Below are 20892 nucleotides of genomic sequence, written 5' to 3'. Positions count from 1 at the left end.
TCCTATTCCACAAGAGTGGGGACAACTGTCCTCCTATTCCACCAATCCTCTAAGGACAACTGTCCTCCTATTCCACCAGAGTGGGCACAACTGTCATCTTATTCCATCAGTTATCTAGGGACAAGCGTCATCCTATTTGACCAAGGTGCAGAGAAGATGACACTCACCAGATTTCTGCACATGCAGCTCTCTCTTGGCCTGCTCCAGGATAGACTTGATGGCGTCGTCTGAACCACACTCTGGGGTACGGATGCGTGTGGTGATGTTACCTGGACAGGGGGAGGGAGGGGGGAGGGGGATTAGACATACCACCAATTAAAAGTTCACTTCAAACAGGTACTGTTTAGAAAGATACAGCAGTATAGCTAATCTACAAAGACACTGCAGACAGACACAATAGTTACAGCAGTTACTTCAAGTAGGTAGTATGTAGAGTGGTTACAGTAGGTAGAGTAGTTACTATAGGTAGAGTAGGTAGAGTAGGTAGAGTGGTTACAGTAGGTAGAGTAGTTACTATAGGTAGAGTAGGTAGAGTAGGTAGAGTGGTTACAGTAGGTAGAGTAATTACTAAAGGTAGAGTAGGTAGAGTAGTTACTATAGGTAGAGTAGTTACAGTAGTTACAGTAGGTAGAGTAGTTACAGTAGGTAGAGTAGTTACAGTAGGTAGAGTAGTTACAGTAGGTAGAGTAGGTAGAGTAGTTACTATAGGTAGAGTAGGTAGAGTAGTTACTATAGGTAGAGTAGTTACAGTAGGTAGAGTAGTTACAGTAGGTAGAGTAGTTACAGTAGGTAGAGTAGTTACAGTAGGTAGAGTAGTTACTGTAGGTAGAGTAGTTACAGTAGGTAGAGTAGTTACTGTAGGTAGAGTAGGTTAAGTAGTCACTATAGGTAGAGTAGTTACTATTAGTTAGTCGGTACAGTAGTTAGTCAGTACTTTAGGTACAGTAGTTAGTCAGTACAGTAGGTAGTCAGTACTTTAGGTACAGTAGTTAGTCAGTACAGTAGGTAGTCAGTACTTTAGGTACAGTAGGTAGTCGGTACAGTAGGTAGTCGGTACAGTAGGTACAGTAGTTAGTCGGTACAGTAGGTAGTCAGTACTTTAGGTACAGTAGGTAGTCGGTACAGTAGGTAGTCGGTACAGTAGGTACAGTAGTTCGTCGGTACAGTAGGTAGTCAGTACTTTAGGTACAGTAGGTAGTCGGTACAGTAGGTAGTCGGTACAGTAGGTACAGTAGTTCGTCGGTACAGTAGTTCGTCAGTACAGTCGGTACAGTAGGTACAGTAGGTAGTCGGTACAGTAGTTAGTCGGTACAGTAGGTACAGTAGTTAGTCGGTACAGTAGGTAGTCGGTACAGTAGTTAGTTGGTACAGTAGTTAGTAAGTACACTAGGTACACAACTGAGAAGCTTCAATCAGCACTGTGACTGACAAGAGGTAGACAGACGGACACAGACAGACAGGGGTCACTCTACAGCTGCCCCCCCCCTCCCTCCGGGAATAGGCCTGCTGGCTACGGGGCAACAACGAGGCAAAGAGAGGGGTAACTGCACTCTACAGCTGCCCCCCCTCCCCCCTCCGGGAATAGGCCTGCTGGCTACGGGGCAACAACGAGGCAAAGAGAGGGGTAACTGCACTCTACAGCTGCCCCCCCTCCCCCCTCCGGGAATAGGCCTGCTGGCTACGAGGCAACAACGAGGCAAAGAGAGGGGTAACTGTGTGGCAAGTGTCAACCGGAACAGTGGGTTGATGTGGAAATAACGACACCATTTTGGGGGGTTTAATCGTGCCGAAAGCCATGCTCAAACCACCATGGTTAAAATACAAAGGAAGGTTAAGGTCGGGGCGTGAGAGTAACTCACATACTTCCCCTTTGACATTGAGACGCTGTTTTTAATAGGTTTTTGTTCACGTCACACACTATGACTGACAACCAAACAGACACATTGTATTCACTGGTGAGCAGCCCCTCCCCACTGAAACCTACTGTCAGCTCATTAACTCTAAATGATACACTGTGGGACAGCTTTGAGAGCGTCTTCTGTGTGACTGTTTCAGCATCCTTTAACGCCTCACACTACTCTGCTTTTACACTGCCAGGCCAGTATGAGCCAGTGTGAGCCAGTATGAGCCAGTGTGAGCCAGTGTGAGCCAGTGTGAGCCAGTATGAGCCAGTGTGAGCCAGTGTGAGCCAGTGTGAGCCAGTGTGAGTGTGGAGAGGGAGGTGGGGAACGGGGTTACGAGTATGACAGTTACATGCACAACACAGGCACACCTCATCCAACACTACAAGGACAGAAACAGAAGTGTGTGTGTGTGTGCGTGTGCGTGTGGACAGACCTGTCCGCGAGGCTTGGTCAGAGCTGGCTCTCTGCATCGGTACGTCCTGTAATGCGTGGCTAAGGGGCTGGCCTGGGCTCTCTGTCAAAAACAACAACAACATGTTGCTCCAACTTTACGCCAACTTCCTGCTTCCATGTGTGCACCTGTATTTCATATCTCTGTTGTGTGTCAATAAAACAAAATGACAACACACACAGCTACTGAACTGTACGACAGGGTGAAACAAGTGGTTACATCTCAAAGCCAACAAGGACATTCAACCCGAGGACTGACAGCTTAAACACAGGGTTAAGATCGTTAAACCCAGACTGTCCACTCCCTGACAACACAGAGCAGAGGTAAAAAACATGCTCGGACGCGGAAAGAAAAGCAGGCAGGGCCCCGATCGAACGTGACTGTGGAAAACCGTAGCCCTGTCCTCCTCTAGGTCAATACTATGGATGTGTCAAAGGTTTCAGTATTGATCATGGATGGCGAAGGGAGGCTTTGGAGGCCTATCTGGTTGACTAAAGCAACAGACCCTTACTGATGGAACAACTGGTGGTTGGTATTAACAGAGGAACAACTGGTGGCCGGTATTAACAGAGGAACAACTGGTGGCTGGTATTAACAGAGAAACAACTGGTGGCTGGTATTAACAGAGGAATAACTGGTGGCTGGTATTAACAGAGAAACAACTGGTGGCTGGTATTAACAGAGGAACAACTGGTGGCCAGTATTAACAGAGGAACAACTGGTGGCTGGTATTAACAGAGGAACAACTGGTGGCCAGTATTAACAGAGGAACAACTGGCGGCCAGTATTAACAGAGGAACAACTGGTGGCCGGTATTAACAGAGGAATAACTGGTGGCCGGTATTAACAGAGAAACAACTGGTGGCTGGTATTAACAGAGGAACAACTGGTGGCCAGTATTAACAGAGGAACAACTGGTGGCTGGTATTAACAGAGGAACAACTGGTGGCCGGTATTAACAGAGGAACAACTGGCGGCCGGTATTAACAGAGGAACAACTGGTGGCCAGTATTAACAGAGGAACAACTGGTGGCCAGTATTAACAGAGGAACAACTGGTGGCCAGTATTAACAGAGGAACAACTGGTGGCCAGTATTAACAGAGGAACAACTGGTGGTTGGTATTAACAGAGGAACAACTGGTGGCCGGTATTAACAGAGGAACAACTGGTGGCTGGTATTAACAGAGGAAAAACTGGTGGCTGGTATTAACAGAGGAAAAACTGGTGGTTGGTATTAACAGAGGAACAACTGGCGGCCAGTATTAACAGAGGAACAACTGGTGGCCGGTATTAACAGAGGAACAACTGGTGGCCAGTATTAACAGAGGAACAACTGGTGGCCGGTATTAACAGAGGAACAACTGGTGGCCGGTATTAACAGAGGAACAACTGGTGGTTGGTATTAACAGAGGAACAACTGGCGGCCAGTATTAACAGAGGAACAACTGGTGGTTGGTATTAACAGAGGAACAACTGGTGGTTGGTATTAACAGAGGAACAACTGGTGGCTGGTATTAACAGAGGAACAACTGGTGGTTGGTATTAACAGAGGAACAACTGGTGGCCGGTATTAACAGAGGAACAACTGGTGGCCAGTATTAACAGAGGAACAACTGGTGGCCGGTATTAACAGAGGAACAACTGGCGGCCGGTATTAACAGAGGAACAACTGGTGGCCAGTATTAACAGAGGAATAGTTTGCGAACAGGCAGCTAGACAGACAGGCAGGCAGACAGACAGACAGGCAGGCAGGCAGGCAGGCAGGCAGGAAGACAGGCAGGCAGGAAGACAGGCAGGCAGGAAGACAGGCAGGAAGACAGGCAGGCAGGAAGACAGGTAGGAAGACAGACAGGCAGGAAGACAGACAGGCAGGACTCTCACCTCTCTGCCGTCCCTGGATGCTGCGTAGTGCCAGGATGTTCTGCTCGTCAGACAGGAACTGCCTCATCTTGTGGAAGGGCTCTTTGCCCCGGATGGTCAGCTTGCTCCAGGGTTTGGGCCGAGCCAGGATCTCACTGACCGAGCCTTGGGACAGGCCCAGTACATAGTGGCCAAACACCCGCTGGCCAATGTTGTGTTTAATCAGTTGCTCCTTGATCTGCCGGGCGATCTCTGTGGTGTCCATGTCCTCCCAGTCAGACACACTGCCCCCAGTCCCCTCAGACTGGCTGGGAGAGGGGGACGGGGCACCGCCACTACCATTCACCTCTGGGCCTGCAGGAAACTGCAGGGGGCTGGCCGAGAGCGGGACAGGGCTAGAGCCAGAGCCGGAGGTGGAGGTAGAGGTGTAGTGGACAGGGGCGAACAGTAGAGCTGCTCCCTGAGTGGACTCCTGCAGGGCTTTGGAGTAGAACGTCTGCATGAGCTGGCGCTGCAGGAGGGAGTTGAGGGACATCTTGCCCCCCACCAGTGGGAAAGGGGGGCTGTAGAAGTCCTGGCCGATGCCCGTGGGGGTGAAGGGGTGCGTCCCGTTGGTGATCGAGGTGTTAAGGGGGTCAGTTGGGGTTCGGGGCTGGGGGGAGGGAGGGAGAAGAGGAGGAGGCAGGGAGGGGGTACTGGGCGTGGTGGTCTCCTCCACGGACGCCTCTTTCCCTTTCCGCCCGGCTGACCCTACAAGAAAGGTCAAACACAAGGCATTATGGGGGAGTCAACAAAAAAGGGGGCGAAAAAAACAAACCCAAAAAAAGTTGTTTATTTTTTAAGGTCAAAAGTTTTTTGTTTTTTTTATGTAAATAGATTCTCTTCCTCTCTCCTTTTTGATAAACCCCCCCAGACAAGATGCCATAGCATTTGTGATTTGTACCTTTCTTGTAAGAGACAGCCTGGGAAGAAAAAAGAAAGCACTTAATAAACCAGTCAAAATGGTTGCTGCCCAGCCTCGACTCTGGCATGCAGGGAGAGGTCCAGTCAGCAGGCCTGAGTCTGGCAGGCAGGGAGGGGTCCAGTCAGCAGGCCTGAGTCTGGCAGGCAGGGAGGGGTCCAGTCAGCAGGCCTGAGTCTGGTAGGCAGGTTGGGGTTTAGTCAGCAGGCCTGAGTCTGGCAGGCAGGTTGGGGTTTAGTCAGCAGGCCTGAGTCTGGCAGGCAGGCAGGGAAGGGTCCAGTCAGCAGGCCTGAGTCTGGCAGGCAGGTTGGGGTTTAGTCAGCAGGCCTGAGTCTGGCAGGCAGGCAGGGAGAGGTCCAGTCAGCAGGCCTGAGTCTGGCAGGCAGGTTGGGGTTTAGTCAGCAGGCCTGAGTCTGGCAGGCAGGCAGGGAGAGGTCCAGTCAGCAGGCCTGAGTCTGGCAGGCAGGTTGGGGTTTAGTCAGCAGGCCTGAGTCTGGCAGGCAGGCAGGGAGAGGTCCAGTCAGCAGGCCTGAGTCTGGGAGGGAGGGAGGGGTCTAGTCAGCAGACCTGAGTCTGGCAGGGAGGGAGGGAGAGGTCCAGTCAGCAGGCCTTAGTCTGGCAGGGAGGGAGAGGTCTAGTCAGCAGGCCTGAGTCTGGCAGGCAGGGAGGGAGAGGTCCAGTCAGCAGGCCTGAGTCTGGCAGGCAGGGAGGGAGAGGTCCAGTCAGCAGGCCTGAGTCTGGCAGGCAGCGAGGGAGAGGTCCAGTCAGGCCTCCCACTGTCTCTCTTCACTAGGTTTACTTGTGTTCACTATGTTCAGGGCCCATTGGTGGAGTGGCTGCAGCGCTGCAGTGTAACAGCGGATCTGATTGGGCCTAATGGCGGTATAGATAGCTTTACAATTGGTCGTCTGTAAGGGTGAAAGATCTGGTTGTGATGGCGCCATGACAGGAGGAACTTGATTGACTTTTTATGAATCCTTAGTTCAGTCTTTAAGCTCCAGAAAAAAAGCCCAGAATGAATGTGAGTAACACTTGATGTTGTAGTCTTTCTGTACACTTAGTCAATTCCATTCCAGATACTTTTGTTTGTTGAGATACTGAGCAAATAAGTAAACAAACAAAACGGTCTTGATAAAAATGGCCGGTCACAGAACGCAAGAACTTCTAGAAATATCCAGTGGAAAAAAAGGTCATGCCAAAATGTAGAGATTGTCAAGCACTCGGGTTTCCTGAAACTGAGCTTGTTACCAGGTGTAGAGACTGTCAAGCACTCGGGCTTCCTGAAACTGAGCTTGTTGCCAGGTGTAGAGACTGTCAAGCACTCGGGCTTCCTGAAACTGAGCTTGTTGCCAGGTGTAGAGACTGTCAAGCACTCGGGCTTCCTGAAACTGAGCTTGTTGCCAGGTGTAGAGACTGTCAAGCACTCGGGCTTCCTGAAACTGAGCTTGTTACCAGGTGTAGAGACTGTCAAGCACTCGGGCTTCCTGAAACTGAGCTTGTTGCCAGGTGTAGAGACTGTCAAGCACTCGGGCTTCCTGAAACTGAGCTTGTTGCCAGGTGTATTGTACAGGAACGTCTCATTATATAAACTGAGCTTGTTGCCATTATATAAACTGAGCTTGTTGTACAGGAACTTCTCATTATATAAACTGAGCTTGTTGCCAGGTGATTTGTACAGGAACTTCTCGTTATATAAACTGAGCTTGTTGCCAGGTGATTTGTACAGGAACTTCTCGTTATATAAACTGAGCTTGTTGCCAGGTGAATTGTACAGGAACTTCTCATTATATAAACTGAGCTTGTTGCCAGGTGATTTGTACAGGAACTTCTCATTATATAAACTGAGCTTCTTACCAGGTGTAGAGACTGTCAAGCACTCGGGCTTCCTGAAACTGAGCTTGTTGCCAGGTGATTTGTACAGGAACTTCTCATTATATAAACTGAGCTTGTTGCCAGGTGATTTGTACAGGAACTTCTCATTATCACAAAAGCTGATGTTTTCTAATCTCTGGTATGCAAGATGTTGTGCAGCTAACTTTAACATGAGAAGATAAATCAGTGAACATCCCCCTCTACCTGAACATGGAATAATCATAATTAATCATACCCACTGCACACACATTTTAACATGAACCCACCAGTATAAGGGGCGGCAGGAAGCCTAGCGGTTAGAGCATTGGGCCAGTAACCGAATCCCTGAGCCGACAAGGTCAAAATCTGTCGTTCTGGCCCTGAACAAGGCAATTAAACCACTGTTCCCTGATAGGCCGTCCCCTGATAGGCCGTCCCCTGATAGGCCTAATCTGAATAGAGCGGCACATATTTTGATTCAAAAACCATTGGTTGGGCAGTTGTAACCCTTGATGATGTATTGTCCCCCAGGCCTTTGGTTAACACCGATGACATTTGAAACACACCAAGACAGAGAGAGGGATATAGAGAGGGCTAGTGCTGAGGGAGAGGCACCGCAGCCTAATTTTCAGAGCTCACTCACTGAAACACCTCTCACACACACTGAAACGCCTCTCACACACACTGAAACGCCTCTCACACACACTGAAACGCCTCTCACACACACTGAAACGCCTCTCACACACACTGAAACGCCTCTCACACACACTGAAACGCCTCTCACACACACTGAAACGCCTCTCACACACACTGAAACGCCTCTCACACACACTGAAGCGCCTCTCACACACACACTGAAACATGTGGGAATGTCTATGAAATGTAGACATTTCACGAGCTCCAGTCTTTATTCAATCCATACTGGTTGGTTTCTTGCTGTTTAAATTTTCTAGTGATGCTTTATTAGAGCATTCAGACAGAATAAATCATTATCTCTAAGAACGTCAGTTTGAGTGTTGAGTGATTAGATAAGTGTTTTAATGACACTTAAAATAAGAATATTCCAGACAAGAACTGGTTCCATCCACTACCCACCTAATTCTGGTCCTGTCTGGAGACAGTCCAATCCAACTCCAGGACAAAGGTCAAACACTCATCCCCCAGTGCAACCTAGCAACCACACATATCCTATTTATCTTTGTTGCCTAAACAGAACTTTCCGGAGTCCTTCTAGTCCAGTGCTTGACTAGGGTCTAGCTCAAGGGAACCGAGTCCCAGAACCTCACATTTTCTATCCTCGAGTTCTGGCACCTCTTATAGAATATCACTTTTAAATTCCTGCAGAGTTCCAGCACCTTAATACAAATAGCACCGGTACCCATTTCAGTCCAAGTCAAGCACTGGTCTAGACTCAATGTGGTGTGTGTTGGTAACCACCCTAACCCCCAGGCCCTAACCCCCAGGCCCTAACCCCCAGGGCAGACTGACTCACCGCTCAGCTCTGTGTTGGCGATGCGCAGAGAGGAACTCTCAGACTGCAGACTACGGTTCTTCTCCAACAACAACACTTCTAGGGGTTTAGACATGTCCTGAGAAAGTGAGAAAGAGAGAGCACGAGAGAGAGAGAGAGAGAGAGAGCAAGAAGGGGGGAGAAGGAGAGAAAGAGGAGAGGGGAGAGGGGGGAAGGAGAGATAGAGAGCGAGGAAAATAGAGAGATAGAGAGCGCGGAAAATAGAGAGATAGAGAGCGCAAGAGAGAGACCCAGAAAGAGAGGGGGGGTATAGAGAGAGAAAGAAAGGGGGGGTATATATACATATATATAGAAAGAAGTAGGTTAGAGAGAGAGACAGAGAGAGAGAGAGAGAGAGAGAGAGATGGGGGAGAATAGAGAGAGAGAGGGGGGTGAGATAAAGGAGAACAGTATTTACAGAAGTCTGTCTGTCTGTCGCTATGCAAAAAGAGGAGTTTTCCCTGTACCTGCACTGAGCTGTCAGTTGGGCCAAACTCCATAGACTTGAGGATGCTGTGGAGAGAGAGACAGAGAGAGAGTGTGGAGAGAGAAAGAGAGAGAGAGTGGAGAGAGAGACAGAGAGAGAGTGTGGAGAGAGACAGAGTGTGGAGAGAGAGAGACAGAGTGTGGAGAGAGAGAGAAAGAGTGTGGAGAGAGAGAGAAAGAGTGTGGAGAGAGAGAGAGAGTGTGGAGAGAGAGAGAGTGTGGAGAGAGAGAGAGTGTGGAGAGAGAGTGTGGAGAGAGAGAGTGTGGAGAGAGAAAGAGAGAGAGTGTGGAGAGAGAGTGGAGAGAGAGAGACAGAGAGAGTGTGGAGACAGAGAGAGTGTGGAGAGAGAGAGAGACAGAGAGAGAGACCAGTGAGACCAGTGCAACCAGTGAAGAACAAACACCATTGTAAATACAACCCATATTGTTGTTATTTATTTTCCCAGGTGTACAATTTGCACATATGACATTTGTAATGTCTATTCTTTTGAAACTTCTGCTTAATGTTAAATCCTCTGCATTATACAGAAGTCATATTCTCTTCTGTTGAAGCCATTGTTGTTGATTTACTTCTGTGTTTTGAGTCGTTGTTCTGTTGCATCACCCAACTTCTGTTGAGCTTCTATTGGCGGACAGATAGCCTTACATTCTCCTGCAAAATGTCTTGATAAAATCAGGAATTCATTTTCCTGTTGATGATAGCAAGCTGTCCAGGCCCTGAGGCAGCAAAGCAGCCCCAAACCATGATGCTCCCTCCACCAGACTTTACAGTTGGGATGAGGTTTTGATGTTGGTGTGCTGTGCTGTGTCTTCTTCTCCACACATAGTGTTGTGTGTTCTTTCCAAACAACTCAACTGTAGTTTCATCTGTCCACAGAATATTTTGCAGGTAGCCTAGTGGTAAGAGGCAGGTAGCCTAGTGGTTAGAGGAGACAGGTAGCCTAGTGGTTAGAGACAAGTAGCCTAGTGGTTAGAGGCAGGTAACCTAGTGGTTAGAGGCAGGTAACCAAGTGGTTAGAGGCAGGTAACCTAGTGGTTAGAGGCAGGTAGCCTAGTGGTTAGAGGCAGGTAGCCTAGTGGTTAGAGGAGACAGGTAGCCTAGTGGTTAGAGACAAGTAGCCTAGTGGTTAGAGGCAGGTAACCTAGTGGTTAGAGGCAGGTAACCAAGTGGTTAGAGGCAGGTAACCTAGTGGTTAGAGGCAGGTAGCCTAGTGGTTAGAGGCAGGTAGCCTAGTGGTTAGAGGCAGGTAGCCTAGCGGTTAGAGGAGGCAGGTAGCCTAGTGGTTAGAGGAGGCAGGTAGCCTAGTGGTTAGAGGAGGCAGGTAGCCTAGTGGTTAGAGGAGGCAGGTAGCCTAGTGGTTAGAGGAGGCAGGTAGCCTAGTGGTTAGAGGAGGCAGGTAGCCTAGTGGTTAGAGGCAGGTAGCCTAGTGGTTAGAGGAGGCAGGTAGCCTAGTGGTTAGAGGAGGCAGGTAGCCTAGTGGTTAGAGGAGGCAGGTAGCCTAGTGGTTAGAGGAGACAGGTAGCCTAGTGGTTAGAGGCAGGTAGCCTAGTGGTTAGAGGAGGCAGGTAGTCTAGTGGTTAGAGGCAGGTAACCAAGTGGTTAGAGGCAGGTAACCTAGTGGTTAGAGGCAGGTAACCTAGTGGTTAGAGGCAGGTAGCCTAGCGGTTAGAGGCAGGTAGCCTAGTGGTTAGAGGAGGCAGGTAGCCTAGTGGTTAGAGGAGGCAGGTAGCCTAGTGGTTAGAGGAGACAGGTAGCCTAGTGGTTAGAGGCAGGTAGCCTAGTGGTTAGAGGAGGCAGGTAGTCTAGTGGTTAGAGGCAGGTAGCCTAGTGGTTAGAGGCAGGTAGCCTAGTGGTTAGAGGAGGCAGGTAGCCTAGTGGTTAGAGGAGACAGGTAGCCTAGTGGTTAGAGGCAGGTAGCCTAGTGGTTAGAGGCAGGTAGCCTAGTGGTTAGAGGCAGGTAGCCTAGTGGTTAGAGGCAGGTAGCCTAGTGGTTAGAGGCAGGTAGCCTAGTGGTTAGCGGCAGGTAACCTAGTGGTTAGAGGCAGGTAACCTAGTGGTTAGAGGCAGGTAGCCTAGTGGTTAGAGGAGGCAGGTAGCCTAGTGGTTAGAGGCAGGTAGCCTAGTGGTTAGAGGCAGGTAGCCTAGTGGTTAGAGGCAGGTAGCCTAGTGGTTAGAGGCAGGTAGCCTAGTGGTTAGAGAGTTGGTTACTGAATCGAATCCTCGAGCTGACAAGGTAAAAATCTTGTAATTCTGCCCCTGAACAAGGCAGTTAACCCACTGTTCCTAGACCAGTTAACCCACTGTTCCTAGACCAGTTAACCCACTGTTCCTAGGCCGTCATTGAAAATAAGGATTTGTTCTTAACTGACCGGTCTAGCTAAATAAAGGTACAAAAAAAAACAAAAAAAACATCCAGGTGCAAATTTCAGACGTGAAAAAATAGATTTATTTTGGACAGCAGTGGCTTCTTCTGTGGTGTCCTCCCATGAACACCATTCATTAGTGCCGCTGTCTGGGAAGGTGGAGTCAGCTAGCCCGTACCGCTGTCTGGGAAGGGGGAGTCAGCTAGCCCATGCCGCTGTCTGGGAAGGTGGAGTCAGCTAGCGCATGTTGCTGTCTGGGAAGGTGGAGTCAGCTAGCGCGTGCCGCTGTCTGGGAAGGTGGAGTCAGCTAGCGCGTGCCGCTGTCTGGGAAGGTGGAGTCAGCTAGCGCGTGCCGCTGTCTGGGAAGGTGGACTCAGCGAGCGCGTGTTGCTGTCTGGGAAGGTGGACTCAGCTAGCGCGTGTTGCTGTCTGGGAAGGTGGAGTCAGCTAGCGCGTGTTGCTGTCTGGGAAGGTGGAGTCAGCTAGCGCATGCCGCTGTCTGGGAAGGTGGAGTCAGCTAGCGCATGCTGCTGTTGGGGAAGGTGGAGTCAGCTAGCGCGTGCTGCTGTCTGGGAAGGTGGAGTCAGCTAGCGCGTGCCGCTGTCTGGGAAGGTGGAGTCAGCTAGCGCGTGCCGCTGTCTGGGAAGGTAGAGTCAGCTAGCGCGTGTTGCTGTCTGGGAAGGTAGAGTCAGCTAGCGCGTGCTGCTGTCTGGGGAAGGTGGAGTCAGCTAGCGCGTGCCGCTGTCTGGGAAGGTGGAGTCAGCTAGCGCGTGCCGCTGTCTGGGAAGGTGGACTCAGCGAGCGCGTGTTGCTGTCTGGGAAGGTGGACTCAGCTAGCGCGTGTTGCTGTCTGGGAAGGTGGAGTCAGCTAGCGCGTGTTGCTGTCTGGGAAGGTGGAGTCAGCTAGCGCATGCCGCTGTCTGGGAAGGTGGAGTCAGCTAGCGCATGCTGCTGTTGGGGAAGGTGGAGTCAGCTAGCGCGTGCTGCTGTCTGGGAAGGTGGAGTCAGCTAGCGCGTGCCGCTGTCTGGGAAGGTGGAGTCAGCTAGCGCGTGCCGCTGTCTGGGAAGGTAGAGTCAGCTAGCGCGTGTTGCTGTCTGGGAAGGTAGAGTCAGCTAGCGCGTGCTGCTGTCTGGGGAAGGTGGAGTCAGCTAGCGCGTGCCGCTGTCTGGGAAGGTGGAGTCAGCTAGCGCGTGCCGCTGTCTGGGAAGGTGGAATCAGCTAGCGCGTGCTGCTGTCTGGGAAGGTGGAGTCAGCTAGCGCGTGCCGCTGTCTGGGAAGGTAGAGTCAGCTAGCGCGTGTTGCTGTCTGGGAAGGTGGAGTCAGCTAGCGCGTGCCGCTGTCTGGGAAGGTGGAGTCAGCTAGCGCATGCTGCTGTTGGGGAAGGTGGAGTCAGCTAGCGCATGTTGCTGTCTGGGAAGGTGGAGTCAGCTAGCGCGTGTCGCTGTCTGGGAAGGTGGAGTCAGCTAGCGCGTGCCGCTGTCTGGGAAGGTGGAATCAGCTAGCGCGTGCTGCTGTCTGGGAAGGTGGACTCAGCTAGCGCATGTTGCTGTCTGGAAAGGTGGAGTCACTTAGCGCGTGTCGCTGTCTGGGAAGGTGGAGTCAGCTAGCGCGTGCCGCTGTCTGGGAAGGTGGAGTCAGCTAGCGCGTACTGCTGTCTGGGAAGGTAGAGTCAGCTAGCGCATGCTGCTGTTGGGGAAGGTGGAGTCAGCTAGCGCATGCTGCTGTTGGGGAAGGTGGAGTCAGCTAGACCATGTTGCTGTCTGGGAAGGTGGAGTCAGCTAGCGCGTGCCGCTGTCTGGGAAGGTGGAGTCAGCTAGCGCGTGCTGCTGTCTGGGAAGGTAGAGTCAGCTAGCGCATGCTGCTGTTGGGGAAGGTGGAGTCAGCTAGCGCGTGTTGCTGTCTGGGAAAGTGGAGTCAGCTAGCGCGTGTTGCTGTCTGGGAAGGTGGAGTCAGCTAGCGCGTGTTGCTGTCTGGGAAGGTGGAGTCAGCTAGCGCATGTTGCTGTCTGGGAAAGTGGAGTCAGCTAGCGCGTGTTGCTGTCTGGGAAGGTGGAGTCAGCTAGCGCATGCTGCTGTCTGAGGAGGTGGAGTCAGCTAGCGCATGCTGCTGTTGGGGAAGGTAGAGTCAGCTAGCGCATACTGCTGTTGGGGAAAGTGGAGTCAGCTAGCGCGTGTTGCTGTCTGGGAAGGTGGAGTCAGCTAGCGCGTGTTGCTGTCTGGGAAGGTGGAGTCAGCTAGCGCGTGTTGCTGTCTGGGAAGGTGGAGTCAGCTAGCGCATGTTGCTGTCTGGGAAGGTGGAGTCAGCTAGCGCGTGTTGCTGTCTGGGAAGGTAGAGTCAGCTAGCGCATGTTGCTGTCTGGGAAGGTGGAGTCAGCTAGCGCGTGTTGCTGTCTGAGGAGGTGGAGTCAGCTAGCGCGTGCCGCTGTCGGGGAAGGTGGAGTCAGCTAGCGCATGCTGCCGTCTGGGAATCACTGGCCTAGAAGAGCAGAGTGGAAGTGAAAGTCTGTCATGGTGACATCATTTGACGCAGCTACGCAACGTTTTGACAGGCGGGGTGTTTTCGACCGTTTGCATGGTGGATTGACTAGAAAACATAGAAAACAACTGTATTGTCCCATTGGTCAGAAAAGAAATGTGTCTTCCGTCTTTGTTAAAAACCCCCAGACACACGTTGAGAACCACAAGGTTAGCAGCAGCAGCGCAGCGACCCCGACCCCCCCCGCTCAACGGCCACGACATGGTAGATGGGATCAGAGGACCAATCAAACGTCAATGATTCCAGCGGAGGGGTTCTACTAAGATTTATGGAATTGTTTTTTAGTTTTAGTTTTTTTTGTATTTTAACCCCCTTTTTTCTCCCCAATTTCGTGGTGTCCAATTGGTAGTTACAGTCTTGTCTCATCGCTGCAACTCCCGTACGGACTCGGGAGAGGCGCGATGAGCCATGGGTATCCCTGCCGGCCAAACCCTCCTCTAACCTCTTTTTTCAGGCACTAAACTATTTCCATACATGTTTTACATCGGTACAGAGTCTTGTGGGCGTCCTAGAGCAAAACCACCAACACGTATGTGTTTGTGGGACATCGACTACAGGGGTTTTTAATAACGCTAGACCATGTGTTTGTGGGACATCGACTCCAGGGGTTTTTAATAACGCTAGACCATGTGTTTGTGGGACATCGATTCCAGGGGTTTTTAATAACGCTAGACCATGTGTTTGTGGGACATCGACTCCAGGGGTTTTTAATAACGCTAGACCATGTGTTTGTGGGACATCGACTCCAGGGGTTTTTAATAACGCTAGACCATGTGTTTGTGGGACATCGACTCCAGGGGTTTTTAATAACGCTAGACCATGTGTTTGTGGGACATCGACTCCAGGGGTTTTTAATAACGCTAGACCATTTGTTTGTGGGACATCGACTCTAGGGGGTTTAATAACGCTAGACCATGTGTTTGTGGGACATCGACTCCAGGGGTTTTTAATAACGCTACACCATGTGTTTGTGGGACATCGACTCTAGGGGGTTTAATAACGCTAGACCATGTGTTTGTGGGACATCGACTCTAGGGGGTTTAATAACGCTAGACCATGTGTTTGTGGGACATCGACTCTAGGGGGTTTAATAACGCTAGACCATGTGTTTGTGGGACATCGACTCTAGGGGGTTTAATAACGCTAGACCATGTGTTTGTGGGACATCGACTCTAGGGGGTTTAATAACGCTAGACCATGTGTTTGTGGGACATCGACTCCAGGGGTTTTTAATAACGCTAGACCATGTGTTTGTGGGACATCGACTCCAGGGGGTTTTAATAACGCTAGACCGTGCCCATTTCAAGAGTACCTTTCTATAAAAAAATAATAAGTTATCTGGCTGCTAACTCATTGATCTGGTTTTGCAGTATTACCCTTCAGGTTGATTATGTGCAGGAGTAACTACTAACAAAGATCCATTAAAACACACTAGGAACCATGTTAATAAACACTCAGTATTGACTTATAGATCGAGGGGAAGAGGACATGCTGCCCTTCTGATGCTGTTAGAGGACCTCAGAGGCAATGACACACACACACACAACTGAGGACATCAATCATTAACTGAATGAGTATATTTTTGCCAGTATTTGGTGTAAGAACAGAGCACAACACACACACTCACCTCAGCTCTTTCTTCACCTCTTCATAGTCAGCATGTTCCTGCAGCTTTTCCTCCAGTTGCTATAGAGAAGAGGGATGGAAAGAGAAGAGAAAAGAGGGCACGAGAGCAGAGCAGAGCGAGGGATGAGAGGGGATGAGAGCAGAGCGAGGGAGGAGAGGGGATGAGAGCAGAGCGAGGGAGGAGAGGGGATGAGAGCAGAGCGAGGGAGGGGGGTTAAATGAATGATGATTGAGAAGGACGGAAACTCCCAGACAGTATAATCACAATCAACTTGTACATACACCTGAAGTTGTGAGAGGTTGTGTATGTGAGGTTGTGAGAGGTGTGTGTGTGAGGTTGTGAGAGGTGTGTGTATGAGAGGTGTGTGAGAGGTGTGTGTGTGAGAGGTGTGTGAGAGGTGTGTGAGGTTGTGAGAGGTGTGTGAGGTTGTGAAAGGTGTGTGAGAGGTGTGTGAGAGGTGTGTGAGGTGTGTGTGAGGTGTGTGAGAGGTGTGTGAGAGGTGTGTGAGAGGTGTGTGAGAGGTGTGTGAGAGGTGTGTGAGAGGTGTGTGAGAGGTGTGTGAGAGGTGTGTGAGAGGTGTGTGAGAGGTGTGTGAGAGGTGTGTGAGAGGTGTGTGAGAGGTGTGTGAGAGGTGTGTGAGAGGTGTGAGAGGTGTGTGAGGTTGTTAGAGGTATGTGAGGTTGTGAGAGGTGTGTGTGTGTGAGGTTGTTAGAGGTATGTGAGGTTGTGAGAGGTGTGTGTGTGTGAGGTTGTGAGAGGTGTGAGAGGTGTGTGTGTGAGAGGTGTGTGTGTGAGAGGTGTGTGAGAGGTGTGTGAGAGGTGTGTGAGAGGAGTGTGAGAGGTGTGTGAGAGGTGTGTGAGAGGTGTGTGAGAGGTGTGTGAGAAGTGTGTGAGAGGTGTGAGAGGTTGTTAGAGGTATGTGAGGTTGTGAGAGGTGTGTGTGTGTGAGGTTGTGAGAGGTGTGTGTGTGAGAGGTGTGAGAGGTGTGTGTATATATAGCCTACCTTGAGGGTGTCCGTCTTGGTGCTGAGCTGTAGTTGCAGCTGTGTGATCTGTGTGCTGGAACTCTCTCTGAGTTTAGACAGGCTGGCCTGCAGTCTCTGAACATCATCCACCAGCTGAACCATCTCCCTGTCCTTGGCCCCCAGCTCTGCCTCCAGACTGGAGAGGGACAGGGCCTCCACCGCCTGGTCCTATAGGGCAACACATACATCAATCTACCAATCTACCAATCAGAACAGTCTGGTCCTATAGGGCAACACATACATCAATCTACCAATCTACCAATCAGAACAGTCTGGTCCTATAGGGCAACACGTACATCAATCTACCAATCTACCAATCAGAACAGTCTGGTCCTATAGGTCAACACATACATCAATCTACCAATCAGAACAGTCTGATCCTATAGGTCAACACATACATCAATACAGCAATCTACCAATCAGAACAGTCTGGTCCTATAGGGCAACACATACATAAATCTACCAATCAGAACAGTCTGGTCCTATAGGGCAACACATACATCAATCTACCAATCTACCAATCAGAACAGTCTGGTCCTATAGGGCAACACATACATAAATCTACCAATCAGAACAGTCTGGTCCTATAGGGCAACACATACATCAATCTACCAATCTACCAATCAGAACAGTCTGGTCCTATAGGGCAACACATACATCAATCTACCAATCTACCAATCAGAACAGTCTGGTCCAATAGGGCAACACATACATCAATCTACCAATCTACCAATCAGAACAGTCTGATCCTATAGGTCAACACATACAGCAATCTACCAATCAGAACAGTCTGATCCTATAGGTCAACACATACATCAATACAGCAATCTACCAATCAGAACAGTCTGATCCTATAGGTCAACACATACATCAATACAGCAATCTACCAATCAGAACAGTCTGATCCTATAGGTCAACACATCAATGTAGCAATCAACCAACCAATACATCAATAGGTCAATCAACCAATCAGAACAGTCTGGTCCTATAGTACAATGTACCGTGTCTGGGGTGGGCTGAATGTGGGTGGTCAGCTGCAGGGATTGGTTAGAAGAGGTCAGTTGCTCCCTCAGAGCTTCCGCCTCCCTCTGTGCTGCCTCGGCTCTCTGAGAGAGAGAGAAAACGAGAGAGCAAGGGCATGAGAGAGAGTGCCAGAGAGAGAGTGCGCGCCAAAGAGAGAGAGAGAGCACGAACGAGAGAGAGACCACGAGAGAGCACGAGAGAGAGAGCACGAGAGAGAGAGCACGAGAGAGAGAGCGAGAGAGCACGAGAGTGCACACGAGAGAGAACGAGAGAGAGAGGGAGAGAACGAGAGAGAGAGGGAGAGAACGAGAGAGAGGGAGAGAACGAGAGAGAGAGGGAGAGAACGAGAGAGCATGAGAGAGAAAGCACAAGAGAGAAAGAGCACACGAGAGAGCGAGAGAAAGAGAGAGCGCACGAGAAAGAGAGCGAGAAAGAGAGAGCGAGAGAAAGAGAGAGCGCACGAGAAAGAGAGCGAGAAAGAGAGAGCGAGAGAGAGAAAGAGAGCGAGAGAGAGAAAGAGAGCGAGAGAGAGAAAGAGAGAGCGAGAGAAAGAGAGAGAAAGAGAGAGCGAGAGAAAGAGAGAGAAAGAGAGAGTGAGAGAAAGAGAGAGTGATAGAAAGAGAGAAAGAGAGAGAGAGCGAAAGAGAGAGAGAGCGAAAGAGAGAGAGAGCGAAAGAGAGAGAGAGCGAAAGAGAGAGAGAAAGAGTTGGAATGTCTGTGTTAACACAGCCTAAGTGGGTGATCGTACTGAGAGACTGCAGAGCACAGCTTTTAATCAACTGCCAGAACTGCAGGCTGAAGTGACAAATCTCCATGGAGAAACACCATGTCTCCTCTATACCCGTTTTGATGTTTCCTGTCAACACCGCGCATATAAAATGATGGTCGGTGTGTGTGTGTGTGTGTGTGTGTGTGTGAGAGAGAGAGCTGAAAGGCATGATGTCATCCTCTTTGACCCAGAGGTGTAACTGGAAACAGAATGACATTGTGTGTGCCGTGTGGGAGATGAGAAAGCTGAGCTCAAGGCTAACATTAGCATTAGGTGGCTAGCTATGCCTTCCCAGACATCCCCAAGTCATCTCAACAATACATGTTAACATTACTGACATTCCCACAATCCTCCGAACAATCTATTATCATGATCAGGGCGTTTAGACTACAGAGGTCTCTGAGCCGAGGGGTAGTTAGATTCATATTTAGAACTCATAACATCCCCCTCAGCGTAGTTAGATTCATATTTAGAACTCATAACATCCCCCCTCAGCGTAATTAGATTAATATTTAGTACTCATAACATCCCCCCTCAGCGTAGTTAGATTCATATTTAGAACTCATAACATTCCCCCTCAGCGTAGTTAGATTCATATTTAGAACTCATAACATTCCCCCTCAGCGTAGTTAGATTCATATTTAGAACTCATAACATCCCCCCCAGCATAATTAGATTCATATTTAGAACTCATAACATCCCCCCTCAGCGTAATTAGATTAATATTTAGTACTCATAACATTCCCCCCCAGCGTAATTGCTTCCTTATTTGTTCATTTACACCTCATTATGAGTAATGAGTGTTAGTGATGAATTTAAACCAATATTCTGCTGTGAAATTCAACATGATAACAGACTCTAGCATCAACTCAGAGGCTCTAGAGAAGTATCTTGTGGTCGACTGTTAGCTCTTACCTCCTTTCAGTAAGGTAACAGGGCCTAGTAATAACCCAGCTGGGGGGGGGGGCTAGTAATAACCCAGTTGGGGGGCTAGTAATAACCCAGTTGGGGGGGCTAGTAATAACCCAGTTGGGGGGGCTAGTAATAACCCAGTTGGGGGGGCTAGTAATAACCCAGTGGGGGTTATTTATTAATTTAACCAGGTAGGCCAGTTAAGAACAAGTTCTCATCTTCAACTGCGACCTGGCCAAGATAAAGCAAAGGAGTGCGACACAAACAACAACACAGAGTTACACATGGAATAAACAAAACACACAGTCAATAACACAATAGAAAAAAAAGAAAGTCTATATACAGTGTGTGCAAATGGCATGAGGAGGTAAGGCAATAAATAGGCCATAGTTGAAGTAATTACAATTTAGCAAATTAACAATGGAGTGACAGATGAGCAGATGATGACGAGCAGATGAAGGTGTGCAAGTAGTGATACTGGTGTGTAAGTAGTGATACTGGTGTGTAAGTCGTGATACTGGTGTGTAAGTAGTGATACTGGTGTGTAAGTAGTGATACTGGTGTGTAAGTAGTGATACTGGTGTGTAAGTAGTGATACTGGTGTGTAAGTAGTGATACTGGTGTGCCAAAGAGCAGCAAAGTAAATAAAAACAATATGGGGATGAGGTAGGTAGATTGGGTGGGCTATTTACAGATGGACTATGTACAGCTGCAGCGATTGGTTAGCTGCTCAGATAGCTGATGTTTAAAGTTAGTGAGGGAAATGTAAGTCTCCAACTTCAGCGATTTTTGCCACTCATTTCAGTCATGACCGCGGCAGCTTTCCAATCTTTAGGGATCTCTGACGATACAAAAGAGAGGTTGAACAGACCCTGGGGGGGGGCTAGTAATAACCCGGGGGGGGGGGGGGCTGGTAATAACCGGAAACATAGAAATAGATCGTGGTTACATTATCCAATAACGACCAAGGCCCTAAAGGGGTGCAGACTAACCTGATTGGCTCTCTCCAGATCTGTCATCACCATTTCAATCTCATCGGCCCTAAGGAGGAGGAGGAAGAGGAGGTGTTACTAAGGAAACACACAGAACAGTGATCACCACAACATGAACACACACATCCCTACACCCACTAACACACCCTGAGGATCACAAAACTTGAAAACACAGTGTTGCATGTACACAACTCAAAACACACCGAGGTTCCCAAAGCTTGAAAACACATGTTGTTGCATGTTACACAACTCAAAACACACCCTGAGGTTCCCAAAACTTGAAAACACATTGGTGTTGCATGTACACAACTCAAAACACACCGAGGTTCCCAAAGCTTGAAAACACATGTTGTTGCATGTTACACAACTCAAAACACACCCTGAGGTTCCCAAAGCTTGAAAACACATGTTGTTGCATGTTACACAACTCAAAACACACCCTGAGGATCCCAAAACTTGAAAACACATTGGTGTTGCATGTTACACAACTCAAAACACACCCCGAGGTTCCCAAAGCTTGAAAACACATTGGTGTTGCATGGACACAAGGCATGTGTGTGCAGCAGTCCTTGTTAAAACCCTCTCAATTTCACCTTCATCCTTTGATTGTGAACGCAATA

General features: G+C 49.4%; 1 protein-coding gene across 5 annotated transcripts in view; it reads right to left on the bottom strand.

Annotated features, from left to right (window-relative positions):
* The window catches only part of LOC139386125 (homeobox protein cut-like 1), a 125788-nt gene that overhangs the window by 19850 nt on the left and 85046 nt on the right, over window positions 1-20892 (bottom strand). For 3 of the 5 annotated variants that reach the window (XM_071131559.1, XM_071131556.1, XM_071131555.1), the window contains exons 9-17: window positions 20273-20321; window positions 17578-17682; window positions 16556-16744; window positions 15552-15610; window positions 9006-9051; window positions 8521-8617; window positions 4238-4966; window positions 2338-2418; window positions 168-269 (exon numbers count right to left, since the gene is read on the bottom strand). In XM_071131559.1, the coding sequence (XP_070987660.1) occupies window positions 168-269; window positions 2338-2418; window positions 4238-4966; window positions 8521-8617; window positions 9006-9051; window positions 15552-15610; window positions 16556-16744; window positions 17578-17682; window positions 20273-20321 (1457 nt within the window). The remainder of the gene's footprint in view (window positions 1-167; window positions 270-2337; window positions 2419-4237; window positions 4967-8520; window positions 8618-9005; window positions 9052-15551; window positions 15611-16555; window positions 16745-17577; window positions 17683-20272; window positions 20322-20892) is intronic. The other 2 variants (XM_071131557.1, XM_071131558.1) reach the window with 1 other exon arrangement.

This window comes from Oncorhynchus clarkii, chromosome 27 (assembly GCF_045791955.1).
Source record: "Oncorhynchus clarkii lewisi isolate Uvic-CL-2024 chromosome 27, UVic_Ocla_1.0, whole genome shotgun sequence".
Lineage (NCBI taxonomy): Eukaryota > Metazoa > Chordata > Actinopteri > Salmoniformes > Salmonidae > Oncorhynchus > Oncorhynchus clarkii.
Note: the sequence above shows the minus strand (reverse complement) of the source record. Positions and strands in the feature narration are given on the sequence as shown.